At 34.9% G+C, this 24,478-nt stretch overlaps 4 protein-coding genes and 1 long non-coding RNA gene across 6 annotated transcripts; 2 read left to right on the plus strand and 3 right to left on the minus strand.

The window, feature by feature from the left end:
- Positions 1 to 4,014: 4,014 nt before the first annotated feature.
- LOC123879238 (pre-rRNA 2'-O-ribose RNA methyltransferase FTSJ3) lies at positions 4,015 to 11,984 on the minus strand. The gene is made up of 10 exons (XM_045926866.1): positions 11,825 to 11,984; positions 10,990 to 11,747; positions 10,745 to 10,906; positions 10,513 to 10,605; positions 9,905 to 10,066; positions 7,917 to 8,124; positions 7,242 to 7,502; positions 6,576 to 6,782; positions 5,559 to 5,758; positions 4,015 to 4,541 (listed from the first exon to the last, which is right to left on the minus strand). Exons 1-10 carry the CDS (start codon positions 11,889 to 11,891, stop codon positions 4,104 to 4,106), a joined length of 2,556 nt encoding a protein of 851 aa, XP_045782822.1. The 5' UTR covers positions 11,892 to 11,984; the 3' UTR covers positions 4,015 to 4,103.
- LOC123879508 lies at positions 10,362 to 23,007 on the plus strand. The gene is made up of 3 exons (XR_006799022.1): positions 10,362 to 10,373; positions 10,426 to 10,433; positions 22,881 to 23,007. It is a non-coding gene; the product is annotated as an uncharacterized LOC123879508 (long non-coding RNA).
- Positions 12,481 to 17,551, plus strand: LOC123879456 (bax inhibitor 1). The gene is made up of 5 exons (XM_045927158.1): positions 12,481 to 12,683; positions 13,897 to 14,123; positions 14,657 to 14,883; positions 15,308 to 15,478; positions 15,930 to 17,551. The coding sequence occupies exons 1-5, from the start codon at positions 12,637 to 12,639 to the stop codon at positions 15,960 to 15,962; spliced, it is 705 nt and encodes a 234-aa protein (XP_045783114.1). The 5' UTR covers positions 12,481 to 12,636; the 3' UTR covers positions 15,963 to 17,551.
- LOC123879434 (palmitoyltransferase ZDHHC11) lies at positions 16,666 to 19,963 on the minus strand. The gene has a single exon (XM_045927147.1). It carries the CDS (start codon positions 19,852 to 19,854, stop codon positions 18,826 to 18,828), a length of 1,029 nt encoding a protein of 342 aa, XP_045783103.1. The 5' UTR covers positions 19,855 to 19,963; the 3' UTR covers positions 16,666 to 18,825.
- LOC123879351 (tRNA-dihydrouridine(16/17) synthase [NAD(P)(+)]-like) lies at positions 20,334 to 24,436 on the minus strand. 2 transcript variants are annotated; one of them, XM_045927015.1, is made up of 7 exons: positions 23,971 to 24,436; positions 23,531 to 23,690; positions 22,955 to 23,150; positions 22,323 to 22,571; positions 21,577 to 21,832; positions 20,945 to 21,112; positions 20,334 to 20,582 (listed from the first exon to the last, which is right to left on the minus strand). In XM_045927015.1, exons 1-7 carry the CDS (start codon positions 24,184 to 24,186, stop codon positions 20,427 to 20,429), a joined length of 1,401 nt encoding a protein of 466 aa, XP_045782971.1. In that variant the 5' UTR covers positions 24,187 to 24,436; the 3' UTR covers positions 20,334 to 20,426. The 2 variants fall into 2 exon arrangements, with proteins under 2 accessions (XP_045782971.1, XP_045782979.1); XM_045927023.1 differs by having other exon boundaries at positions 23,531 to 23,671; positions 23,971 to 24,103.
- Between the last annotated feature and the right edge of the window lie 42 nt (positions 24,437 to 24,478).

The following is a 24,478-nucleotide window of genomic DNA, read 5'->3' on the forward strand; positions in this document are numbered from 1 at the left end:
CCTACCTGTTCGGACGTCACTCTAACCGCCGTACCCACTGCCAGTGCCTACCCATCGATATAACTACGCCGTTTCGAATTATTGCGATGATTCATATCTATATTTTAAGACCGCCAAGTTTACTTATGGTTCGGCGGGTAACCTACCTAATCGTGAAATGGTAATTTCCATGAGTTTAAAAAATATCTATAGAATAATATTTAGATGATATCCGAAAGGGACGATTCGTTCACTCGGAGTGAATTTTCAGTCTCACTTTGTTTGTTATTTTGATTATTTTTGGTTCAGACGTTTCATTTCGAGTAAAGATGCCGATTAAAAGACAGAACTGGGCAAAGAATAAGCGATCTGATATCACTATCAAGTAGTATTAAAGTAGTAGTAGTATTAAAAACGTATCTAGGTAGTGTTAGTTTAAAATTCAATTATGATGACAGCGCCTACATTTTTATCAAGGCAATCGCGTAGATTTGTTAATTGTTACAGATTACATACTAGTACTTAGTTCATTCCAATATAATATGTTTTCTATACAAATACTTACATAACAATATGATATACACATACTAGGTGACTCACCCCAGCTTCACACGAGTAAACTTTTCTCTACCGTATGAATTCCTACTCTCTCTCGGTTACTCTAACTTAGGTAATAATTATCCGCACTTGGCTAGTGCCAAGTATAGCATAGGCCATAGTCTACTATACCAAGTATTGGCATGGTAGACTACGTATAAGCGAATACACACAAACAGCCGATTACGACTTCATTTTGTACTAGATGCCCGCGTGGATTTAGGTTTTTAAAAATCTCGTGGGAAGTCTGCTTTTCCGGGATAAAAGGGGCCTGTGTCAATTTCCGGAACGCAAGCTACCTCTGTACCAAGTTTCATATAAATCGACTAAACGTAAAGACCTTTAAAGAATCCCGTGGGAACTCTTTGATTTTCCAGGATAAAAAGTAGCCTATGTCCTTCCCCAGGATGTAAGCTAACTCTGTAGATACCAAATTTCATCAAAATCGGTTACATTGTTGAGCTGTGAAAAACTAGCAAACAGACAGACACACTTTTGCATTTATAATATTAAGTATGGAGTATGGATTTTCTCTATAACGTATACCCCCTCTATGAAAGGATTTTCAGAAATCTCACCCGAGCAAATCCGGAGCGGACAAGCTCGTTTAGAGATAATTAGTTGGATCAAAGATCATTTATAATAAAATAATATAAAATGGTAGCGGGCAGAGGACGGGGCCGGGGGCTGTGCTCGGGTCGCGATGACGGCGCTTCGGCCTTGGCCGTGATCGCGCGCTCGATATAGCGCCGACCCGCGCCTGCCTGCCTGCCTGCCACCTTCCCGCTCCCTCCTACCCACTTCCTCACACCACTCCAAATTTCTGTTCTTTGGTTATTTCTGTAATGATAAACCTACCTACGTCACCGATTTCAATTGCAATTGTGACGCAATTGATAAAATACTTACACAGAAACAGTTTACCTTCCTGTTCAGTAGATTATTCAACGAGTTGAGTAAAACCCGTGTTGTAATAATTATCACGCTATATTTATATGTGTAACGCGTTTAGCATCATTTACATTTTACACAATTATCTTGAAAATGTTATGAAAGAAGTAGGTATATGAGCATCATTGTAACGTTGATTCGCTCGAGGTTTGCGATTGGTGAACAACTGTAGAAAAGTCAAATAATTTTTAGACGCAAACTTTCATTACATTATTATCAAAGCGCTACACCCCTGGATCTTGGTCAAGCAAACTTCTTCATCGGAGGCGGTCAGATGCAGCTTCCTCCCAGCTCAGAATCCCAAAAGCCTCAAATTCATTAGCCGTTTTGACATACATTTAATATTCTGGTCGATTTCGTATAGATCGATCTTTGCTTTTCCTTGCATATACATTGCTTGGTTTTCAGATTTGTTTATCATACAAGTAATTTTATTTAATAAAAAACATAGTACTTAACTTCTTTTAAAAAAAAGGGTCAGTAACGTAAGTCACATATCGAGGGTAGCGAAGGTAACACGATAACTTCTGTCTATAAAATGGATTATCTACCTACATGATGAAAGCTTACAAAGACGAGACGGTGGTGACATTCCGGCTTTAAGCAAAATCAATGCCAACAGATATAAATACACTTAAAACCACTTAGCAGGCAGACAACGTAGTATAAAAACGTATCAGAAAAAATTACCAAGGTCGAGAAGCGAGTGATATCATTTATGGCGCGCCTGTCCCTGAACTCTAGCTGTGACGCACGGCCACTCAAATATCACTAGAGGTGGGCGTTATAACATACAACACATTATATATTACAATATATTTTTATAACGTTATAACACATTATAAAATTTGCCACTAGACTGTTGTAATATAAATTATTACCTATATTAATTAGTGTTTAATTCGTTTGAAAATCTATAACAGCGCCATCTATGTACACGAACGCTCATCCTGACCGGAAAGGTTTCGTTCGTACTAGTATTCAAAGTAATGTGAACACTCCGGCCGTGATGATAAAAGCTATTTTTTAATGGCGACGAACAGAAATAAAATTATAACACTGTTGTTTTAGATTGCAAAGTATTGTAAGCACTCTTCGTATATCCATAAGAGCTATTTTTAATTGCGAGGAGACGAAGATAAACAACAGTTTAGATAAAACAACACTTTCATTCAATATAATATTTCCAACGTGAACCATTTACAGCATTTACACAGTTGCGAGTTTTTAAATGCGCTAAACTGTTATATTGTGTTTTGAAAATTATTATCATCGTTTTGAAGTATTATGTAATTGTTTTTGGAAAAAATATAGTGTGAATAGTAAATTAGATGACTATGTGTAATATATTGTTTAATACGTTTTGAGTTATTTTTAGTTTTTAATGTAATTACACAATTAGTGTAAAAATAAAAGTAAAAGTATTTTGTATTTTGTCCTGATTGTACCTAATTGATGACAAATTGATAGTTAGATTATAGACGCTTTCTAAAAAGCAAACCAAAAAAACGTACCATGTTCCTGGTACTGAGTGTTAAAGTAATAATTCCTCTTTAAATAATATGTTATAACATCTAAACAACAGCAAACTGCAACAACAACAACCAACAGCGTAAATAATTTCAATTAAAATTTATAACATTTAATATATATTATAACAGTTTAAAACAACAGTTATAAAAATATATTACAACAGTTTATTTCGTTGAAAAATTATAACAGTTTAGCCCACCTTTAAATATCACCGACCCTGAACTTATATAAAAATACAGCTTTGGTAATGTCAAGTAGGTAGCGCCTCCGCTCGATACATTCGCTTCTATATCCATTTAAATAGCGTTTATTGTAAGATTCTTATTAAAGTTCTATTTCCGGATTCTTACAATAGAGAGCTATTAGTTTATAGCCATAATCCAATATATTACTTACAAAGAAGTATCTAGATTCTAGACGGCCATAAGCAGTCCAACTATAGTAAAAAAAAAACCGGCCACAAGTTTTCTTATTAGGTTCCTTATAGCTAACTACTGAGATTCAATTTTCAATGAAAATGTCAAGTATACTTTCGGGAGCCGGTATATATCCTAAGTAGCCCAGAACAAAATTTGATCACCCCGGCTTCACGCAGTCTTTTCTGTCCTGCCGCTAGTGTTTTTGTAAAGCGCAAATAAGTTGACGACGCGATGGCGCAAGTCTTCTGGCGTAAACCATTTAAAAAAACTATCAGTTAAAAACGTACAGCAGAATATTTATTTTTATTAAATGACCACTAGCATAGCATCATTAGACACTCATTAAGAAAATTGAACCTCATGAGTTTGTATTCAAAACCAAAAACTGGCTGTATTAAATCAATATGTATAAGCAAGTATTTATATTTTTTATATCAATAAAATTGTCTAGGCCAGCATAGGAATGCTACAGTGGCATTTCGGCTAACTATAACATAAAAAAAAAAACATGATTTACGACAAAAATACAGCATAATTCAATTTAAAATTATTTTTATTACTTGATTCAAAACATATAATCTATGATAACATATAATATACATTTAGTATACATACTCGTATTACTTATTTAGCTTTACCTCGTTTCTTCTTGGGGTGTTTTACTTTCTGGGGTTTGCTCTGGCCTTTCTTACCACGGCCTTTAGTTTTTTCCTTCGCCTTCTGTGCGCGTAGATCTTTCTTCATGCGCGGGTCGACTACCTTGTACTGTCCCTTGACGCCGGTCGGACGTTTCATACGTTTGGCAGTAGTGTGCTTCTTGGCGACGACATACGTAATCTTCTTTTTGCCGTCGGTTTGCGCCTTCTTATACAGCTGCCGCACTTGCTGTGCCTTCTCCCTTTCAGACATGTCGGCGTTGTCCATAACCACTTCAACCTTCTTCTTAGCTCGTTCCATCTTTTTGATCATTCGCTTCTTCTTCCTCGCCTTAGCTTCGACCACCTTCTTAATCGGTCTCGTATTTATGTCTTGCAGTTTATTCTTGTATTCTTCTGTGTATTTCTGCAAAAAACATTGAGAATTTATTTTATGTTATTTTATTTTCACAATTAAAGAGCCGCCTTGTTGACAAACGTTGATACAATCAATGTTGTAATCGAAATAAGCGTCTAGTGTCGACAAAATTTAAAAAAATTATAATGAATGTACAGAAATCATCCAGTTACAGTTTTATTATAAGTATGGATAATACCAATAAAGACTAGAACAGACATAACACGCGAAGACAACACGCGTCTACTACTTAACAAGTAACAGTATGAAAGCCGTCACTGTGATCCGTACATCGCCATCGCGTGGTGTGATATTCTTCACATCGTTCGTTCTTTGTTGTCTTGTTGCATTACAAAATCGCATTCGCGTTGTACCATCTACAGCTATCGCGCTTTGTCTATCCAGGCCTTAACAGAGTGGGTGGGTCGGATATATCTACAGCGCCCCGCCTGTGGGTAGGGAAGGGTGGCGTAGGGGTACCAACGTCAATTTTCATCTTTGCACTATCCACCCTGCGACCTATGACCGGTGTGGTATTATTATTACACGATAGTAGCTTATCGAATAACGGTGACCCTATTTGTTTATATGTACTAACACTCTTATAGTATAGGACGTACCTATTAACCCATGCATATGCCACTCAGAAACAAAGGATTAAAAACACAATGATTCACAAAGAAATAAAATATCTCAAGCCCCTAATAAACCTCAACCTCAAATAAAGGGCATTATTGTTTTTGAAACAGTACTCAGTAGATTAATTTATATCTACCTATCTGCTCTTGGCCAGTGTGGTAGACTATGGCCAAAACATTCTCGTTCAGAGAGAGAATCCATGCTCAGTCACTACTGATGCCAGCGATGGGTTGATGATGATGATGATGAGATTAATTTAACCAAACACCTATTTAATTTGTTTCCAACCTATGGAACCCTTGGTGTGAGAGTCTGAGTTTGCTCTTATACCTTTTTTCTATATCAGGGCCTAAATTACTACTTACATTAGCAAAAAAAGTCTCTTACCTCAGGCACTACAATCTCCTTCTTCATATGTTTCTTTTCATCCTCAACAAACCAATCGGGTAGATTCTTATCATTGAAAGCATATCGGTTCCAGCCGTCGTCGATGAGGTCTCGTTTAAATTTCTTCGATGTCGCTAACATTGTGCCCAGGGCCAACGTTTCAGCATCCATCTTTATTGACTTCTTCAATCTTTTCAATTCTGAAATTTAAAATTCATTAAAACTGTATAGAGATTTTAACGACCTCACTGGCGCAGTGGTGAGCGCTGTGGTCTCAAAAGTGCGGTCTCGGGTTCGACTCCCGGCAGAGGCAGTTTGGAAATTTATATTTTTTGAATAGTCTCTGATATGGCTGTGGCTAGTTAGCAATCTCGGGTAGATTGCTAACTAGGTGTTGCTAACTTCCGGTGCGATGCCGTGTAGAAACCGACCAGGGGTATGAGATTTAATGAAACTTCCTTCCCTTCCAAGTTAGCCCGCTACCGTCTTAGATTGCATCTTCACTTACCACCAGGTGAGATCGCAGTCAAGGGTTAACTTGTATAGAAATAAATAAAAAAAACCGGCCAAGTGCGAGTCGGACTCGCACACCGAGGGTTCCGAACTCGGGTGTTTTTTTTTTGACATTTTGCACAATAAATCAAAAACTATTATGCATGAAATTAAATAAAAATCTGTTTTAGAATGTACAGGTCCCTCCCTTTCATCCCTTTCATATGATACCCCACTTGGTATAGTTATCTTACTTTGTTAAAAAATTTAAACACATTTAAATTTTTTTTTGTAATGTAACCACAAATTAGCGGTTTTCGGATTTATTCCCTTACTTGTGCTATAAGACCTACCTACCAGCCAAATTTCATGATTCTTAATCAACAGGAAGTACCCTATAGGTTTTCTTGACACACACGACGGACGGACGGACTTTGGCCTTAGAATTAAGAGATATTTGGTGCAAATTGATCGACTGCAGCATTGTATATTCTGCAGTAAAAGCTACTTTATTTTATTACATACCAGGGTCTTGGGCAACCACTTCAAATCCATCTTTCTTGCTTGACTTTGCTCCAGATTTGTTTGCAGCTGGTGCAACTGTATCTTCAACATCATAGTCACTGTCAGACGAGTCACCATCAGAACTCTCTGAATCATCATGTTTTCTCTTCAAACTAGATTTTGTAGCATCCAAAGAATCTTCAGTTGGCAGATCTTTTACTTTCTTGCCTAAAATATATTGTAGTTGAAAATATTACAATAAAACTTAAAGCTAGCCTTATCTAATTAATATACAAATATTGTAGTTAAAGTTCTGATGCCCACAACTTTTTACTCGACTACAGCAAAGCCAGAAGGAAGGGTTATAATTTTAGCAGTCTATATGTATGTATGTTTGTATCCAGATTCTGTGTGTTCCACCGTAGCGCCTAAAATACTGGCCCGATTGCGATGAACGAGGTGTCAATTATTCTTGTAAAAGTCCCGATGACATAGACTACATTTTATACGAAAAAAATTGACCTAGTTACATCAAAAATGTGGGGTTATTCAAGAAAAATTTACTATTGTATCGAGTGGGGTGTCAAATAAAAGAGGAGAAAATTCTGAGAGATATTGAAATATAAAAGTCAGCCCCAATATTTTTCAAACCAGGAGAGTAGCCAATGATTGAAATGATTGAAATACCTTTTTCTCTATAAGTTTCTGCTAATTTGTCCAAATCAACCCCTTCATCATCCTCCTCATCAATGTCTTTAAAGCTATCTTTCTGAAACCAGAGCTCAGCCTTCATTGACCTTTTTGAGACAGGGTCAGTATCATCTAGGTCCGTCAGCAGAGGATTATTCTTTGGAATAGGTTGAGTTTTGTTAATCTTGCTATTCCTTAATGTATTCAACTTGGTTATCTTGTCTATTTTTTTAGTTTCATTGTCTGAATCTGAAAAGGCTAATAAAAACAGAAGAAACAATACATAAATTATTATATTTTATTTATATTAGCCATTGCTTGACATGCAACTTGCCATAAAGATTTTCGATGTGCTATAGAGCGGGCTATGTTACGTGTCTCTCTGAGGGACAAAATGAGGAGGAACCAAAGTAGCCAACATAACTCACCGAATCAGGAAGCTGAAGTGGCAGTAGGCAGGGAATGTCTGTCGCAGAATCGACATAATAATATGGGTAGTGAAGCTTAACCAAGTTGTAAATTATTTTATTAGATGTAAATTGTTGTTTACTATATTGAGTAATAATTTAAAAGACCTAAAACATGACTTATTATTTAAAAGATATACCTACCTAATACTTATTTATAATTTTAAATTTTAAACAAATAATATTATTTTTAATAAGTCATTACCTAATGAATCTTTATCTTTTTCACTTTCGGAATCCGATTCCATTTCCAATTCACTGTCAGAGTCCTTATAGTAGAGACCAGACGAATCCAGCTTAGAAGCTTCCACATCGTATTTGACAAACTTAGCTTTGGTTTTAATTTCGTCATCAGATTCATCTTTGCTATCCACTACTATGTCAGGTTGTTGATCAATGAGCATTTGCAGTTGCTATAATAGTAAAAAACTGTATTAGCCTATCATTGCATAAGTAAGTAAAAACTCTTTATACACACAACACATAAGTTAACACCAAATTACATGAAAAACAAAATTATACAGTATTTACAAATTAAAATTAGGGTTCAATCCCTGAGGTTTCAAAATTTTTGATATGTATTAAAAAATTATTTCAATAGTCTTTATGTTTTCAGTGTCAGTGAAGTAAGCCTCAGCAGACAAATACAGCAGAAGTATTACAGTCTCAGCAGACAAAACCAATCAGCTTGCGAAGGGGCGTTAGACAGGGGGACGTAATATCTCCAAAACTGTTTAACAGTGCATTGGAAGACCTCTTCAAAACGCTGGACTGGAAAGGACGAGGACTTAACATTAATGGCGAGTACATCTCACACCTACGGTTCGCCGACGACGTGGTTATTTTAGCAGAAACTCCGCAGGATCTCGAAGAAATGCTGCGTAGCCTAAGCCGCTCTTCCAGACGTGTCGGTCTCGGGATAAACATGGACAAAACAAAGATAATGCTCAACCAGCACGTTGTCCCGACACCGGTTAGCGTCGAAAATGTTGGCATCGAAATTGTTTCACAATACAACTACCTTGGCCAAATAATTCAATTAGGCAGAAACAATTTCGACGAGGAAGCCAACAGAAGAATTCGGCTAGGTTGGGCAGCTTTTGGGAAATTAAGTCAAGTCTTCTCATCGTCAATTCCTCAATGCCTGAAAACAAAAGTCTTTAACCAGTGTGTCCTTCCCGTCCTCACCTATGGTGCTGAAACGTGGACACTGACAAACGGCCTTGTCCACAAATTCAAAGTTGCTCAGCGAGCTATGGAGAGGGCTATGTTAGGAGTTTCCTTGAGGGATAAGATCCGAAATGAGGAGATCCGCAGGAGAACCAAGGTCACTGACATAGCCCAAACTATTAGCAAGCTGAAGTGGCAGTGGGCAGGCCATGCTTGTCGTAGAGGCGATGGCCGTTGGAGCCGGAAAGTCCTTGAGTGGAGACCGCGTTTAAGCAAACGTAGTGTGGGACGCCCTCCAGCACCGTGCTGGAGGGCGTCCCACACTACGTTAATATCACTTAATATCACCGCATATTAAGCGGCTGGCGGGAAGTGGCTGGATGAGGAAGGCTGAGGACCGGGTGTGGTGGCGCTCTTTAGGGAAGGCCTATGTCCAGCAGTGGACGTCCACAGGCTGATGATGATGATGATGATGATGATGAAGTAAGCCTATGTGAATCAAATTGTATGAGATAATAGAACCTCAATAGTTCAACGGTTAAGAAACAGACAGAATTCGGAAAGGATGGTGGGTCAAACCCTACCTGTTGCACTATTGTAGTACCTACTCCTAGCAAAAGCTGTATGCTTAGTTGGAAGGGAAAGGGGAATATTAGTCATGATTAATATTCTTTCTTAAAATATATATATCCCACTAATATTATAAAGGCGAAAGTTTGTATATGTGTGTGTGTGTGTGTATGTTTGTTACTCCTTCACGCAAAAACTACTGGACGGATTGGGCTGAAATTAAGAATGTAGATAGATTACATCCTGGATTAGCACATAGGCTACTTTTTATCCCGGAAAATCAAAGAGTTCCCATGGGATTTTTAAAAAACCTACATCCACGCGAACGATGTCGCGGGCATCAGCTAGTCAAATTATATATTGATATAGCAAAGAGCATTAAGTAAACAAAATAATTAATTAAAAGTGACATGGCTTGGAATAAGTCGCAAACTTAAATACTTTTTATCTCACCTCCCTGTTCTTGATATCAGCCAGTTTGAACATATCATGACTCTCCATAATAGGACCATCATCACCTTTCAACACCATTTTAAGATTCATTTTCTCAGCTAATTTTTGCCTCTGTTTATTTAGCTGTTTCCTTTTTCGCTTTGATTGCTTCCTTTCTTCTTCCTGGTACAAAAAATATTTTATTATTTATGTGCCTAAGTAGGTGCAAGAATCTTGAGAACATTTTTAGTTATTAGTACATTTCACATACAACTTTTATACTATTTATTTTGAAATTATATATACTTTTTATATAATTTTTAAAATTCATTCATCTATGTTACAGGTTCATGTTTGGGTAACAGATATGTGTACCAAATTTCAATTTAATCTATATCCAGTAGATTTGGCGCAAATTGGCAGTCACAGACAGACAGACAAGTAAAAGGATTTTGTTTTTCGGGAACCTTCCAAAGATGAATAACTAATAGTCACTTGATACACAAGTTCAATAATGTGTTATGAAATGTTTTAGACTTTAGTGTTAAAAGTATGGTCATTACAGAGATTTATGTAACAAATACTATTTTGCTTAATAAATTATTCTGGCTCACACTATTTTATCATACCTGCAACTCTGCTATTTCTGCCTCCACCTCATCTTTTTCTTCGCCTGAACCTTCTTTGTCAACAATTGAAGTGTCCGGTTTTACTACTGCCACCTGCAAATGTTTGAATCCTTTAATGTACTATGGGAGATAAATAAAATTTCCAAACTTGTCTTTATATAAATTAACAATGACAAAATAAGCATAAAACAAAAACAAAATACAGAGAAGTAAATTTAAGATAAATAGGTACCTCAGTTTGTGTCTGTGTAGCTTTCCATTCCTTAATGTGCTTTAACCAGCTTAACAATGATTTAACATCTTTCCTCCCTAGGACCTTAATATCTTTGCAACACTCTTTTATTTCACTAGTGGTTCTAGGATGATTTAAAATTTCCTTGTCATCTATTAATATCTGTAAATTTAACCGTAAATGATGCCTATTATAACAAAACAAAGTAATCTTACAATGTCAATATAATTTAAATAACACATTACCTCAGAACACCCTTGAAGTAAATCTATTGGATCATCTTTTTCTAAAATATCTGATACTGAAATGCTGTGAAAAGTAGTGTAATCATTTTCTTGGTATCCTACTGCCTTAGCTTTCTTCTGTTTCTCGGGATGTAAGATACTATTTTGTTGTTTCTTAACTATCTCCAAATCTTCAAATACATGTTTTGGATCCAGCAGCTTAGGATCAATACTGTCTGGAGCTATATATCCTTGACAGACGACGAAAATTTCTGATGATTCATTACGAGAAGCTTGTGGTTTTGTAGCATGAACTTTTTTAAAAAACTGCTTCAGTATCCACAATAAGGCATGATAATCTTTAGACCTGAAAACTTTTGTAACAAACCATCCTCCTTCTCTTAAAAAATTAGATGCCAACTTCATTGCACTTAAAGTAAGGCACGACTGCTGGTAAGCATCATGAATCCAATTGAGACCCACATTTGGGGCACCATCGTGCAGCACCACATCTGCTTTCCAAGTTTTAATTTCCTTCTTAATAGCAGTTTTACATTTATCAGTTGTTATGTCTTCTGTAAGACTTATACAGCCTGGAACTTGTTTGATGGGAAACAAATCTACTCCTATAACTATACTGGATACAGGCATGTTCTGATGTGCCACTTGCATCCAGCCACCAGGGGCAGCGCATAAATCGATGCATACTCGAGATTTTTGAAGAAAGCCAAACTTCCGGTTTAACTGAATAAGCTTAAATGCAGCTCGAGAACGAAAACCTAAGAAACAGATAGGTTGTTAATTAGTATTGTGCAAAGTAGTGAAGAATAATTTCAAATAAGGTTTCAAAACTAACCTGTTTCCTTCGCAAGTTGATAATATTTATCTTTTCGCTGTTTTCCTACTTTAGTTTTTTTCCCCATTTTAGCGCTGTCTAGAAGTACGCACAGAAATAAGAAACCGACTCAATTTGACTAAAAAAATATATACTTAATCACATTTTGTTATAAAACCATGTGAATTTGGTGTTTGAAACGATTTAATTTCAATGCTTACAATATTCACTGATTCACGTGTTGAAAAGTGTCAATGTCAATTTGTCAAACTAGTCTTTAGCATAGAGCATAGAGTAAAGCCATGACAATGGTTTATATTTTTTGAGCCATGAGCCTTCTTAGTAGTTTTTTAGTTATGCTTCAGTTGCAGTACCACATATATACGTAACAAACCACTATGTGGTTTGATCTTTAGCTCTAATTATTTATTTGTAGGCTGTTATTTAAAACTTATAATAGGAATAGTAATCAGGGTTTTCTAAAGTTACCCGCCACCATCTATGCGTCACTCGCGTCACCATTGTAGTGTTGCACTTTGCTTTGCTTGTATATGTTATTATATATGGTGTATAACTTGAATCCATAATGGAATCCCATCATATCCGGTGATTATATAATATGTCAATGTTGGCAACACTAAAACGTAGTGATTCCTGTATATGTTATTAGTCTGTGGTGATTATATTCTCTTTGGTGGTGCGAACAAGTGACGTGTTCAAAATAAAATCACAAGGCTTGCGGAAGGATATAAAAGTTAAAACTTATTTGTTGATAACATTTCAGTGGTGATTGTTCATTTTGAAATTACTATTGTTAACTTGGAATTTTAAAAATGACTCCAAACATCCAAACGTTTATCAATAGTTTCCAAAATCGACTGTAAGTACATACCTTACCCTACTTTTTATTCTATTTTATCGATTGTATCATTTAATTATGAGATTTTCCTCAAATTTTCTAAACAAAACAACACTACTATAAGCTTTTAATAGCGATCTAAGAGTTCTCTATTCATCATTATTTCGACCATTTCGACCAACGTTCTTGATGATTCTAGAAGCTATGTGTATTACGAAACGTGATTATTGCATTGCTATTCGATGATTGCGATGATCACAATTGTTTTATATTGGTTGAATTTTAGTACGCTTGGTCCAACTATGAATAATTTTAGCCAATAGAAGCCGAGTGTCAACTAATCGGCACATTGCAATCGTGAACTTCATTGTTCACGATTGCGATTATAGCAACGCATTAAAATTTTGTAATAGGGGGGGTGGGATGTTTATCAAAGACCAACAAAGATTTCACTATTCACTGTAAACAAAAAAATACGTCACAATATGACGTCAAATATTATATATTTTTTGATAATTTGCTTGCTTATATCTGGGTAAAAAGGGTAGTACCTAGTACAAATTTGTAATCACCATAGTTGAAGAGTAAAGACTCCTTAAACTTTATTCTTTCTTGAATCTCATTAAAGGTTAAACCATTAATTGACTACCATAATATCAGCAGTTTGAAGTAAATAATAAATATGCTTACTCATACTTAATAATTATACCTATACATAAAAAGAATAAGCTGATTGACTGACATATCATTATCAACATCAGTTTATCCCACTGGGTCTAGAAATGAAATTTGAAATGTAAGTTTTCTGTATCATGATGTGTACACCCCTACTGGTTAAAGAAAGAATTCCATTGAGTGAAGCCAAGCTAGTAGGCAGATTTATAGAAGTTGTAACAACTAAACTTATAAAAAACTAGAATTAATACTTTAGTTTAAAGTTAACTAACTAGGTAGAAGAGCATTTCTATTTCATGAAAATGTGTTGACATAATGATGCAACATGGTAATAAAATGTGTAACTACTATTAGATGACTCATGCTTTTCTTAATACTGACCTCAGGCTATTTACCCTGCAAATTGTGATGGCAACAATATGTCATCATTCAATTTTTTTGTAGACATGGACCTACCTATTATATTATGATGTTTAAGAAAGACACGATGCCCTATCAGGGCCTTACAATAAGTTAGTAATATGTGTGCAAGTGCTAAGATGTTAATTTGCTTACTCAGGGAACCTCCAGTACGCCAACATCTGAAAAATGTTTACGGAACTCTAATGATGACTTGTGGGGCTGCATCTGTTGGAGTGTACGTTGACATGTACACAAGGTTCCAGGCCGGTATTCTTTCAACGATCGCTGGTGCAGCACTTATGTTAATGCTGATTGCTACACCTGATACTGGCAAGAATACAAACCTGCGACTTGGTTACCTTTTAGGATTCGGTTTAGCCACAGGTAATTTGGTTATTTTATTTTCTAGTCAACAGTTTAAATATTATTTAATATAGGCTAACTGGTTCTGCTTTTGCATCAGCGATTTTAAAATATTGTACCATGTGAAAAAGAAGTGCAACTTGTGTCTCAAAATGTTGAAAATACAGTTGTGAAGGTAATTATTACTTTCACAATGGTCATCGTCATCATCATCATCATTATGGACTGATAGAAATTCACTGCTGGACATAGATCTCTTATATGGACTTCCATATGCCACAGTCTTGCACCGCCTGAATCCAGTGACTCTCTGACTTGTTTAATGTCATCTGTCCACCTAGTGGGGTCTTCCAACACTGCCTTCCAAAATGTCCGAAAAACAGGATGGAGAATAAAATTTATTGTCCATATCATCATGCACATAGCATTTTTTTATCAGATGATTTTGTATGAAGTAGTTTTATTTTTTAGACTTGTTTTTTGTCTATTTGTTTTGTTAGCTATAAAATATAATTTTTTAATTCAAAAAATTGCTTAATAACCATATTTTTCAGGTATGGGATTGGGCCCGCTAATGGAGTATGTTAGCATCGTCGACCCAGCCATCATTGTGACAGCTCTATTAGGCACAACTTTGGTTTTCGTTTGTTTCTCCATTGCGGCCATGTTGGGTGAACGAGGCAGCTGGCTTTTCTTAGGCGGCCCTCTTATGACCTTAATAACTTCCATGTCACTTATGACATTGATGAACCTTTTCATGCAATCTTTTATCCTTAGCCAGGTGAGTAACTTTGCTATATTTAATTTTTTTCTGCTATATTAGTATAGGCATGCGCTGGACTGTAATCACACCAAAATTTAGGTAGCAGCCTAAAGTGGAGCACACTATGCCTAGAAGATGCATAATCACTCTTCTTTAGAAGGTTCCAACTTCCAATATTGAAGCTGGCAGGGAAAATGGAAACCAAAAAGGTATTCCATATTTTAGCAGTGCTTTAATATTAGAAACAATTGAAAATTATTAATTTTAACATCAGTTTCGCACTCATTATTTTTATGAAATAATGGTAGATGCAGCAGAAATTGCCTTGAAAAATCCTGCATACATATTTTTACTAAAGCCCCTAGCATATATCCTTTCTATGTAACAAATAATAAAATAATAATAATTCTACTATTAAAACTATAATTATATTTTATTTCAGATTCACATTTACCTTGGATTGATGGCCATGTGCGGTTTTGTATTGTTTGACACTCAACTTATTATTGAGAAGCGCAGGATGGGAAGCAAGGACTTTGTGCAACATGCCCTGGAGTTGTTTATCGACTTTGTTGGGATGTTCCGCAGACTTCTTATCATCTTGACGCAAAAAGTAAGTTGAATATAATATTTAAAGTTTAGTTTTTCGTTTTTTTCTAGTCTGACAAAAGCAATCAGGCTGTTAATTGTTGTTGATACTAAAAGATTTTTGGAATGCCAAATATCAACTAGGTGTCTAATTCTATATTGTCAGAGCATAATATTTTTTTTGGAATTGAATTTGTCATTTCAAAAACAGGTCGCCAAGTTTTTCGAAATCATGCTTTTCATACTCCTAACCAAAGGTAGGTAAAAAACTAGATAAAAACCATGTAAGTCAAAGTTCAAACACTACACCTGATTGTACCTATGACATCCCTACTATACCTATGAAATTAGTTTACTTTAGAATGATTCCTTTAAAAAAATCTTATCTTATCTTTTAAAATGGCTGATTCAAATATAAAAAAAAATGTTTAATCATCGCAATCTTTATGTAGTAACAATTTTTTTTTTTCTTTTAGGAGGAAAATAACCGTCGCCGTAAACGTGAATAGAACTAGGGTGTGAAATTTATTAGGGTGTGGGATTTATGGTATAATACCAAAAAAATATATAAATATTGTTTGGATTGTTTTATAAAATGTTTTAAGGTTTGATTTTATAAAAGCATGCAAGTATTCTTATAAATAATTAATCTGTTAAATGTAAACAAATATTGCACAATTTCAAAGCAAAATTATCAATATTTTTTATATTATTATAATATTCTGGTGATGACCACAGTTTAAAAAATGTGTTTAATTTATTTTAAGTAACTTTTATAAAATCGAATCTTACATTAAATTTCATAATATTAAATTTTGTAATGGATAAGGACAAATTAAAAACAAATATTGCAAATCGAATTGTAGAAAGAGATTTGTGTTTCTTGGAGTGTCATCATCATTTCTGTAACTCGTATAGTCTGTGCCAAACAAATGGTCGTCCCTGAACTTAACCGCAAGACGCGTCACAATAGCAGTTTTTAGGCGTTAGTGGGGCGCAACGTATCGGGGAGAGATGGACATCAGCCCGCGCGTCGCGCCGCGTCCCGCGTTCGCTATCTGCATTAGTGTGAGTGCTACATCCATACACAGTACACGAGCGCGTGGATACCAGCGCGAGCTCGCACTCGCATTTAGATCAAGCAATTGCCTTCGTCGCTCGGTCGTCAACGACAGAAAGCTCTTCGAAACCATAATCTTTTTCTAAAGTTCAATGTGCAATACTTCCTGCCTGGTACCTATTGTAAAAATTTTAGTCAAGCATATTATTTTCTTTGATTTTACTGTACACATAATAAAATAAAAAAATTGATTTTTACAACTTTCTGTCATAGTTGATAATGGTAAATAAACATAATAAATATAACTATATTATATAACAACATACAAATTTCAAAACTACAGTGTCCGTATATTGTAGTCAAATACAATCGCCCTTTACGCTGCCAAGCGTATATACTGGCCTTAATAACAAACTAATGTACCTAATAAAATTGTATTTATTTACTTATACTTTAAAGCGTAACTTCCATTAGGTCGCCTATTCGAATTGCAGTTGGTATTTGTGTTGTGCTTTGACCTAAAGGATGCAGATTTATAGTAATGAATAGGGAAGGCAATCTTGCAATCCGATTTGGCGACCTAAAGGAACTTTACTTAGAAGGCAAAATTCAAATGGTAAGAAGTAAGAATACTAATATGCACTTCTATGCATTATGCATGGGAGTTAATATTAAATTACTTTTATAAAGATGTATCATCATTGTAGCTTGAAAAATGTCTTTAAATATAATGCACATTTATGTTTTTACCAAATTAATGTTTTTTTTTTTAAATAAACGTTAGTCATGTAAAAAAATACTTTGTCCAATGGATAATCCCTTCTATTGCAGTTTATTTAATTTAAAATATGTATTTTCAAATCCTAGTCTTAATTAATTACTTATTACAGTATAAAATATTTTATTATAAAAAAAGATTCAAAATTATGTCATTAGGTACGTATTTAGAAAGTGTGAAAAATGCACATGATCTGTTTCCGCGCCCATCACTCCTCGCTGCATGTGACGGTTATAATCATTTCTATCTTTAATTTTATGGAGAAATAAATTATTATTTTATCTCCTTCAACTCCTAAGGGATTATCCATAGGCAATGAATAAAAATGTCTGTACTATTGATTTATTTTTATTACAAGTCAACTTTGTAAGTGCATAGGTATTGTTGTTAAATAAATTTGATTACAGCAATTGTTTTATCATTTTGAAACCTTGTGCCATTAACATTCTAAAACACAACAACAAATAGCGAATGTGAATTGTGAGTTTAGACCTGTTTTGAGTTTAGCCGAAAATAAATGAAACTCAGATAGGAATAAAGATCGTTTGACGAATTGAATACATTGCTTGTTTAAAGCAAGCATTGGACAACAAGAAAAACATGTGGTAACCTGCACGACTGAGAGTTCTATATAATGTTTTCAATGAATGTGTATGTGTGAAGTCTGAGTCAGACTTCACACATACACATTCTGATAAAAAAAATATGACCATCAAACGATCAATTTCCCTAATTTCTTGCCTCGAAACTGATTCAACATAAAATCGAGTAAATTATAAATAGCTTTATCAAAAATATAAAATATTAGAACATCTCGAAACTGCCATTTCTTACTTAGGTAGGTACTTCCAATCTCGAAACTGCCACTTCTTACTTAGGTAGGTACTTCCATTATTATCACAGCATTATAATAGGTTACATTTTTCAGCTTAGATAAATAATAATTTATTCCCTAAAAACGGAATTTTGCGATTTCTTGAACTAGGCCATTGTCAGTACCTACCTGCCTAAAGTTTTATTTAATTTACACGAATTAGAGGTTTAATCAAGGGTTAAGACAAGAAATAAAATACATTTTTGGTACTAAAATAGTTTACTTCGAAAAGTTTTGTAAAACATTAAAATTTTTATTTTGCAAAAAATTAAAAACAATTCTTTTAAACATAACGAAAATCTGATAGTACGACCATGATTTTTAATAACAATAAGGCACGTCTACAAAGTATACTTAAATGAGTAGTTCGTAAGAACTAAGTAGGTAGATAAATTTGTACAATTCGTAGCGTGTATTCGTAGTAGTAAATAATACAATAACAATAATAAATTAATAATCCGATACAAGTACATAGTTAGCTATTTCAGATAATTTTATTTATCTAAGCAAGACATCATACTATCTTGCATCTTAATCCTCTGCCAGAAGGTAATGCAGTAATCTATATACGGCTAGATTTTTAAGCATTTGGGGAGAAACACTTTTTTATGTACCTACCCTCAAAATCATTCCGCCGCGCAGAGGTGTTTAAATGCGATGTTAACTAATTCCATCTTCAGTACTTGGATGAATTTTATTATTGTCGTATAAAAACATCTTTTTAGCCTTACTAATCTCGTCGTTAATTAAAGTACTTAAAAAACTTTTGACGTTAGGTTCTATCTCAGGTGTACTTTGCCTATAAATCGTTTTTTCATTAGCCTTTTCATCTGAGTTTGTTTTGTGATTATTAATTAAATAAAGCTTTCTAATTTTAGTACTACAGAACCCATAACTTAGAGATGTCGTTTGCGGATTTTTTACTATGTACTCGTAGGTAGAGACACCCAAGATCGATATGTAAATATGAAAACACAGTAAATGTAACAAAGCACATGCTACAGCTAGACCAGACGTACATAATACCAGTAGAAATGTTAAAAACGATATGGAACTTGCACAATATTTACTGTCATAACTCACATCTGCTATTTGTGTGCAATTTACAAAGTTACGTGTCATCGAACTTAGCTGATGTGGATTTTTAAAAAATAACGCAATGTCTGTAAGACATAAAACCGACGTAAATAGTGCTATCAATAGAGCTGAGATGACACATAAGATGAAGGCTGCGTAGTTGCGTTGACCGACACAATTGTTTAACCACTTGCAGTGATGATCGAAGCGATCCACACATTTGTTGCATATGCCACAGTGTTTGGTCTTTCTAGAACTGGTGTTTATATTACACAAATGACACCTTCCATTTTCGATTACGTGGGCGTGGATCGCACGATCAAACTCCGGCAGAGTACTTGGTTTCTGTTTTCGTAGATCCGCTTCTCCCGGGTCCAGTAGTAAGGCAACAAGATGTGAAATTATATGGAACACGTACAAAAAGGCGTAGACGATTATTGACACCAGTTTCAACTCATAAAATTGTATCTGGATCAACACAACAAAGTTAAATAACGCTGTTATAAAAAACACGACCCAACCGATAACTTGCAAATAGTTTAAAGGAAGTTGCAATCCATTTAATCGTCTTTGGGCCCTCTGAGTCTGGTGTGACGTACAACATTTGTGCATTTAAATATACTTAATTTTAAAACAACTTCGTAGTAACCTTAGTCACTGACGACGGCAAACAAATAAAGGTAGGGTAGATATGGACATGCGCGCGCAATTACCTACATGCGCACTTCTTTCACGGGTAGTAGAAACTTTAATTTGAATAAAGATAATAATAGCTATCTATTACGTTTCTATCTTCAGTACTCATTATTCAGTAATATTTGGTGGCCAATTTCACGTGCGGCATTGACAACGGACTGCAAATCTTTTGCTTTTTCGAATCATAATTACTATTTAATTTTATTAACTGTAAACACACGCTTAACCACAATCACACTTGATGAAAAGTGATGATTTAGATGGTACATGTTTCTCTCTTTGTGTCAAAAAAAACACACACACACCCCAAAAGGATATTCCAAATCCTAGCCAAGTATTTATGAAATGAAGAATCAGTGTCTCAGAATGATTTACAATAAAATAATGCGCAGGTGTATTTCACTTTATATTATATTATTTTTAACACTTATTTAACAAAAATACTTAGCTATATTAACAACTTAACATTTAAACATGTATTAACATATCTATGATAAACATGGTACTTCTTTTTGATGTGCAAACTGTTTCGCCATTTCACGTCTAGTATGTACAAGTATTCTATGACCCTTGCAGTCTAGATCCTCTTCAAAGCATTTGTTTTTGCAACATTTTTTGCAAAGCCGATATTCGCATTTACCACCCTGCAAAAAAATATTTTTTTTTTAATATCACTGCTAGCGCTTAAAATTTAATCTTAGAAAACTTATATTTTGACTAGCTGATGCCCCTGAGTTCATTCGCGTGGATTTCGGGTTTTAATCAAATTCACAGGTGGCCTGCATAATCGAGCCACTCGCCAGTGGTATTTTTGTAAAGAATGAACGCATACATAGGTACGTATAGCTGCAGCGAGTGGCCTGTTTGCGCCGAGCCTAACTATTACATGCAATTTGGCTAGATCCCAGCTAGGTCAGTCTTGACAAATATTTTTTTCTAAATTCAGGTCAGTCTACATAGGTTGAGCACTTGTCTGTGACTAAAAAAATGATTGGGAATAAATTACCAAAGGGTTAGGGCATGTTTCGCTGATGCAGATTTCGCCAGTTCTGCCGGCTACCTCGGCGTCTGGTTTGAGCGGTCTTCTCATTATACGCCGCATTTTCTTCATTTTTTTCCTGGACATGACATGTCCATCCAGGTCTTCAAGACTCCTTTTTGTCTCATTGTTATCCTTAAAAATACCTCCATAATTATTATCTAACTTGTGTAGCTTCTGATCATAGTTGGTGTAACTTGAATCACCATCATCAACCCATTGCTGGTCCAACACAGAACACGGCTCTCCTTTTAGGATGGGAAGAGTTAAGGCCATAGTCCTCCTTGCTGCCTGTACTGCCTCTGCACAGTGCAGAGGCAGACACAACACCTTTTGAAATATGGAGAAAACCCAGGCATGCAGTTGCCTACACAATGTTTTCCTTCACAGATATAGCAAGTGATATTTAAATGCTTAAATCGTATATCACTCCGAAAACCAGGGGTGCCCAGGATCAAATCCTCATCCTCTATAGAACATCTTAATCATTGCTTTTTAAACTTGATTGATCCACTAAATTTTTGCATATATGCAATAAAAATAATATCAGAAAGCTATTCTTTTATTAAATTTTAGTAAAGCTTAATATATTAATTTACCAGACTTTTACATAGGTTTTCCATCTTCTGTGTATGTTCTTCTGGTGACATCCTCACATAGGGCTGACACAGCCATGGTGGTAATATTAGATTACATCCATTTCTAGTAATGCCTTCATTATCCTCAAAAGTGGATTCTCCTTGGTGATAAGGTAAATATTTTAGCCTTACTTTGAGGCACACTTGTTTGAAGTCATCTAAACATTGAGCTGTAGCTAACAATTGCCTTTCATCATTATTACTTTCAAATGTAAATCTGAAACAAAAACCAAAAATCACTTATAGATGCTTATGAAATGTCAACAGTTTATTTACCTCAGTTTTGTAAGCTGGCTAGATATATCTATTATGAGCTGATCCGCCCGGCTTCCCTAGCTGATGCCCGTGACTTCTTTCTCATGAATTTAGGGTTCAAAAATCCTGTGGGAATTGTATTATTCGGGATAAAAAGTAGCCTATGTCACCTTCCAGGTCTTCAGCTTATAGGTAGGTACCTTATCTATGCAAAACATCTGTTCAATTCGTTGCTCCGTTGCGACGTGATTGAAGAACAAATCAATAAACCGAGGAACACTTTCGCATTTATAATATTATGAGTAGTGATTTTAATTAATTATCATCAGAGGTGATAATATTTACAATATATAATTATAATACACCTATAGATTAACTATTAATAATTTTTTACTTTATAAGTTTATAAGTGAAGGTACAAAAAAATCTGTAATTGATATTAGAATACTTACATTTTGTGGAATATTTTAAACAAATGCCCTCTTATAAAGGATGATGGACATGAATATTTCTCCACCAGATCAAGATATTCCAATGCTACTTCCCATGTGACAGCATTGATTCCTTCAAATATAGCTGGGTTTGTAAGATTACCCTCTGCACTCATCACACCATCAACTTTCGTGTATTCTAAACATCTGTGGACATCTTCCAAGCACTGAATATTACCATTAGCAAACATTGGAATGGATACAGCTTCCCTAAAAATTAAACACAATGTGTTATGAGTTGTTTTACAAAGATCAATTTGCTGCATATTTTTTTACTAAGTACAAAGCTAGTAAATATTTTATGTGTAAGCTAGAGTCATACAATATATGTAAAAAAAAGCTAAAGTCAAACAAATTATATAATAAATCTTTTAAGTTATACAATTTTAACTATGATTATTATCTATTTTATTTAGTTAGTGAGGCAAAAATTTAAACTTAGAATTGCAGATGATTGATTATGATCCAGAGTTGGTATAACATTCTATCGTCATGGGAACGAAAAAATTAAAAGTGAAGCTAAAACTGATTGAAATTAGCTAACAAAATGACAAACTAATGTTATTTTATATTTATAATTAGCAGAAACAAACCTAATGGCTTTAATGTGCTGCCAACGTGCTATACCTGTCAATGGTCCCTTCTGGTCCCTTGTTCTTCCATGAACTGTCAACAACTTGCACCCTGACTCTTGTAACATTAATGCATATTGTACAGACTTCTCTATACTTTCGAATATTCTAACCTTGCATGTTATAGGCACTGAAACTGCTTTACACATTGCAGTAACTGAAAATGGTAAATATTTGTATACTAAATATCACTATACCTTGTTTGTTTTGTTGGTTTGTCTTTCAATCAAGTCAATCAACGCAATTTTTGCATGGACATAAATAGTTGAAGATCTGGAGTGACATAGGCTACATTTTATCTTGGAAAATCAAGGAGTTTACACAGGATTTTTACCATCCTAGCATCATCCGTGTAAGTTCTAGTATTAATAATAGAACTTACGCGGAATAGAAAAATGGATGGAATGGATGGATGGCAGAAAAGTTGACATAGAGAAGTGTTCAAACTTATGAATATCAACTACTCTAAGTTAATACAACTGAAAATTAAAAAGAAATTCTCTTAGATCAAAATAAAAAGATCATTTATGTTCTTACCCATTTTTCTTAATAGTTCCCAATCATCTTGGAGAAAGGAACCATACCTGCCACGTTTAGCAATTGACTGCGGGCATCCAAGGTTTATATCAATAGCATCACAATCTTTTTCCACATATTTTGCTGCAGCAGCCATTGTTTCTGGATTATTACCACAGAACTTAAAACATAAACAACTATATTAAAGTCTGAAATAGCTAAGATCTATGATGGAGAGTTTGCATGTTACTTAGAGCCTCAATAGCTCAACCGGTAAAGGAGTGGACTGAAAACCGAAAGGTCGACCGTTCAAACTCCGCCCGTTGCACTATTGTCGTACCTACTCCCAGCACAAGCCTGACGCTTAGTTGGAGAGGAAAGGGGAATATTAGTCATTTAACATAGCTAATATTCTTTTTTAAAAAAAAAAAATGTATGCAGCATTCATAAAAAAAAATTACCTGAACTATCAGTGGGCGATCTTCACTGCAAGTTGTAAAGTTTTCTTTTCGATATTTCGGGTCCTTTGTGAAAACTGTACTGTGTAACATTGGCGTATAACACAGGGTAGCCCCATGTCGCCTACATAATAACCTCCAAGCCAACTCGCTAGCATCAACCATCGGTGCAACTACGTATTGAGGCCGCCCTATTGATTCAAACCATTCCGAATTCATTGTGGTATATTTTTACATAGAAAACAGAGAGAGCAAAAAGTTATTTCGCAGGCAGAATAGATATTTTGTCAAGTTCACTTTGATATCATAATTTTTTCACAATAATATTGATAGGTAGGTAGGTATTAGAAAACACTTTTAGGTCTTGATTCTTGAACCCTGCAAAAATCTTGTAAAAATCAAAAAAGGCACTTATCCTCTCCGTTTCAAAATAAATAATAATATAAGGAATCCATGATCCAAAAAATCCAATGACTGATGACACAAGAATGACAGTTGACACAAATGCAAA

This window comes from Maniola jurtina, chromosome 3 (assembly GCF_905333055.1).
Source record: "Maniola jurtina chromosome 3, ilManJurt1.1, whole genome shotgun sequence".
NCBI lineage: Eukaryota > Metazoa > Arthropoda > Insecta > Lepidoptera > Nymphalidae > Maniola > Maniola jurtina.

Excerpts from the sequence above, each read along its gene's own strand:
- LOC123879434 (XM_045927147.1), bottom strand. The coding sequence starts at position 19,854 with ATGCACAAATGTTGTACGTCACACCAGACTCAGAGGGCCCAAAGACGA.
- LOC123879351 (XM_045927015.1), bottom strand. The coding sequence starts at position 24,186 with ATGAATTCGGAATGGTTTGAATCAATAGGGCGGCCTCAATACGTAGTT. Across the intron at positions 23,691-23,970 it reads ATCGCCCACTGATAGTTCAG|TTCTGTGGTAATAATCCAGA; the intron begins GTAATTTTTTTT and ends TTATGTTTTAAG. Across the intron at positions 23,151-23,530 it reads GGAACTATTAAGAAAAATGG|TTACTGCAATGTGTAAAGCA; the intron begins GTAAGAACATAA and ends TACCATTTTCAG.
- LOC123879456 (XM_045927158.1), top strand. The coding sequence starts at position 12,637 with ATGACTCCAAACATCCAAACGTTTATCAATAGTTTCCAAAATCGACT. Across the intron at positions 14,124-14,656 it reads AGGATTCGGTTTAGCCACAG|GTATGGGATTGGGCCCGCTA; the intron begins GTAATTTGGTTA and ends CATATTTTTCAG. Across the intron at positions 15,479-15,929 it reads TTATCATCTTGACGCAAAAA|GAGGAAAATAACCGTCGCCG; the intron begins GTAAGTTGAATA and ends TTTTTCTTTTAG.
- LOC123879238 (XM_045926866.1), bottom strand. The coding sequence starts at position 11,891 with ATGGGGAAAAAAACTAAAGTAGGAAAACAGCGAAAAGATAAATATTAT. Across the intron at positions 10,067-10,512 it reads CAGAAATAGCAGAGTTGCAG|GAAGAAGAAAGGAAGCAATC; the intron begins GTATGATAAAAT and ends TTTTTGTACCAG. Across the intron at positions 4,542-5,558 it reads AGGAGATTGTAGTGCCTGAG|AAATACACAGAAGAATACAA; the intron begins GTAAGAGACTTT and ends TGTTTTTTGCAG.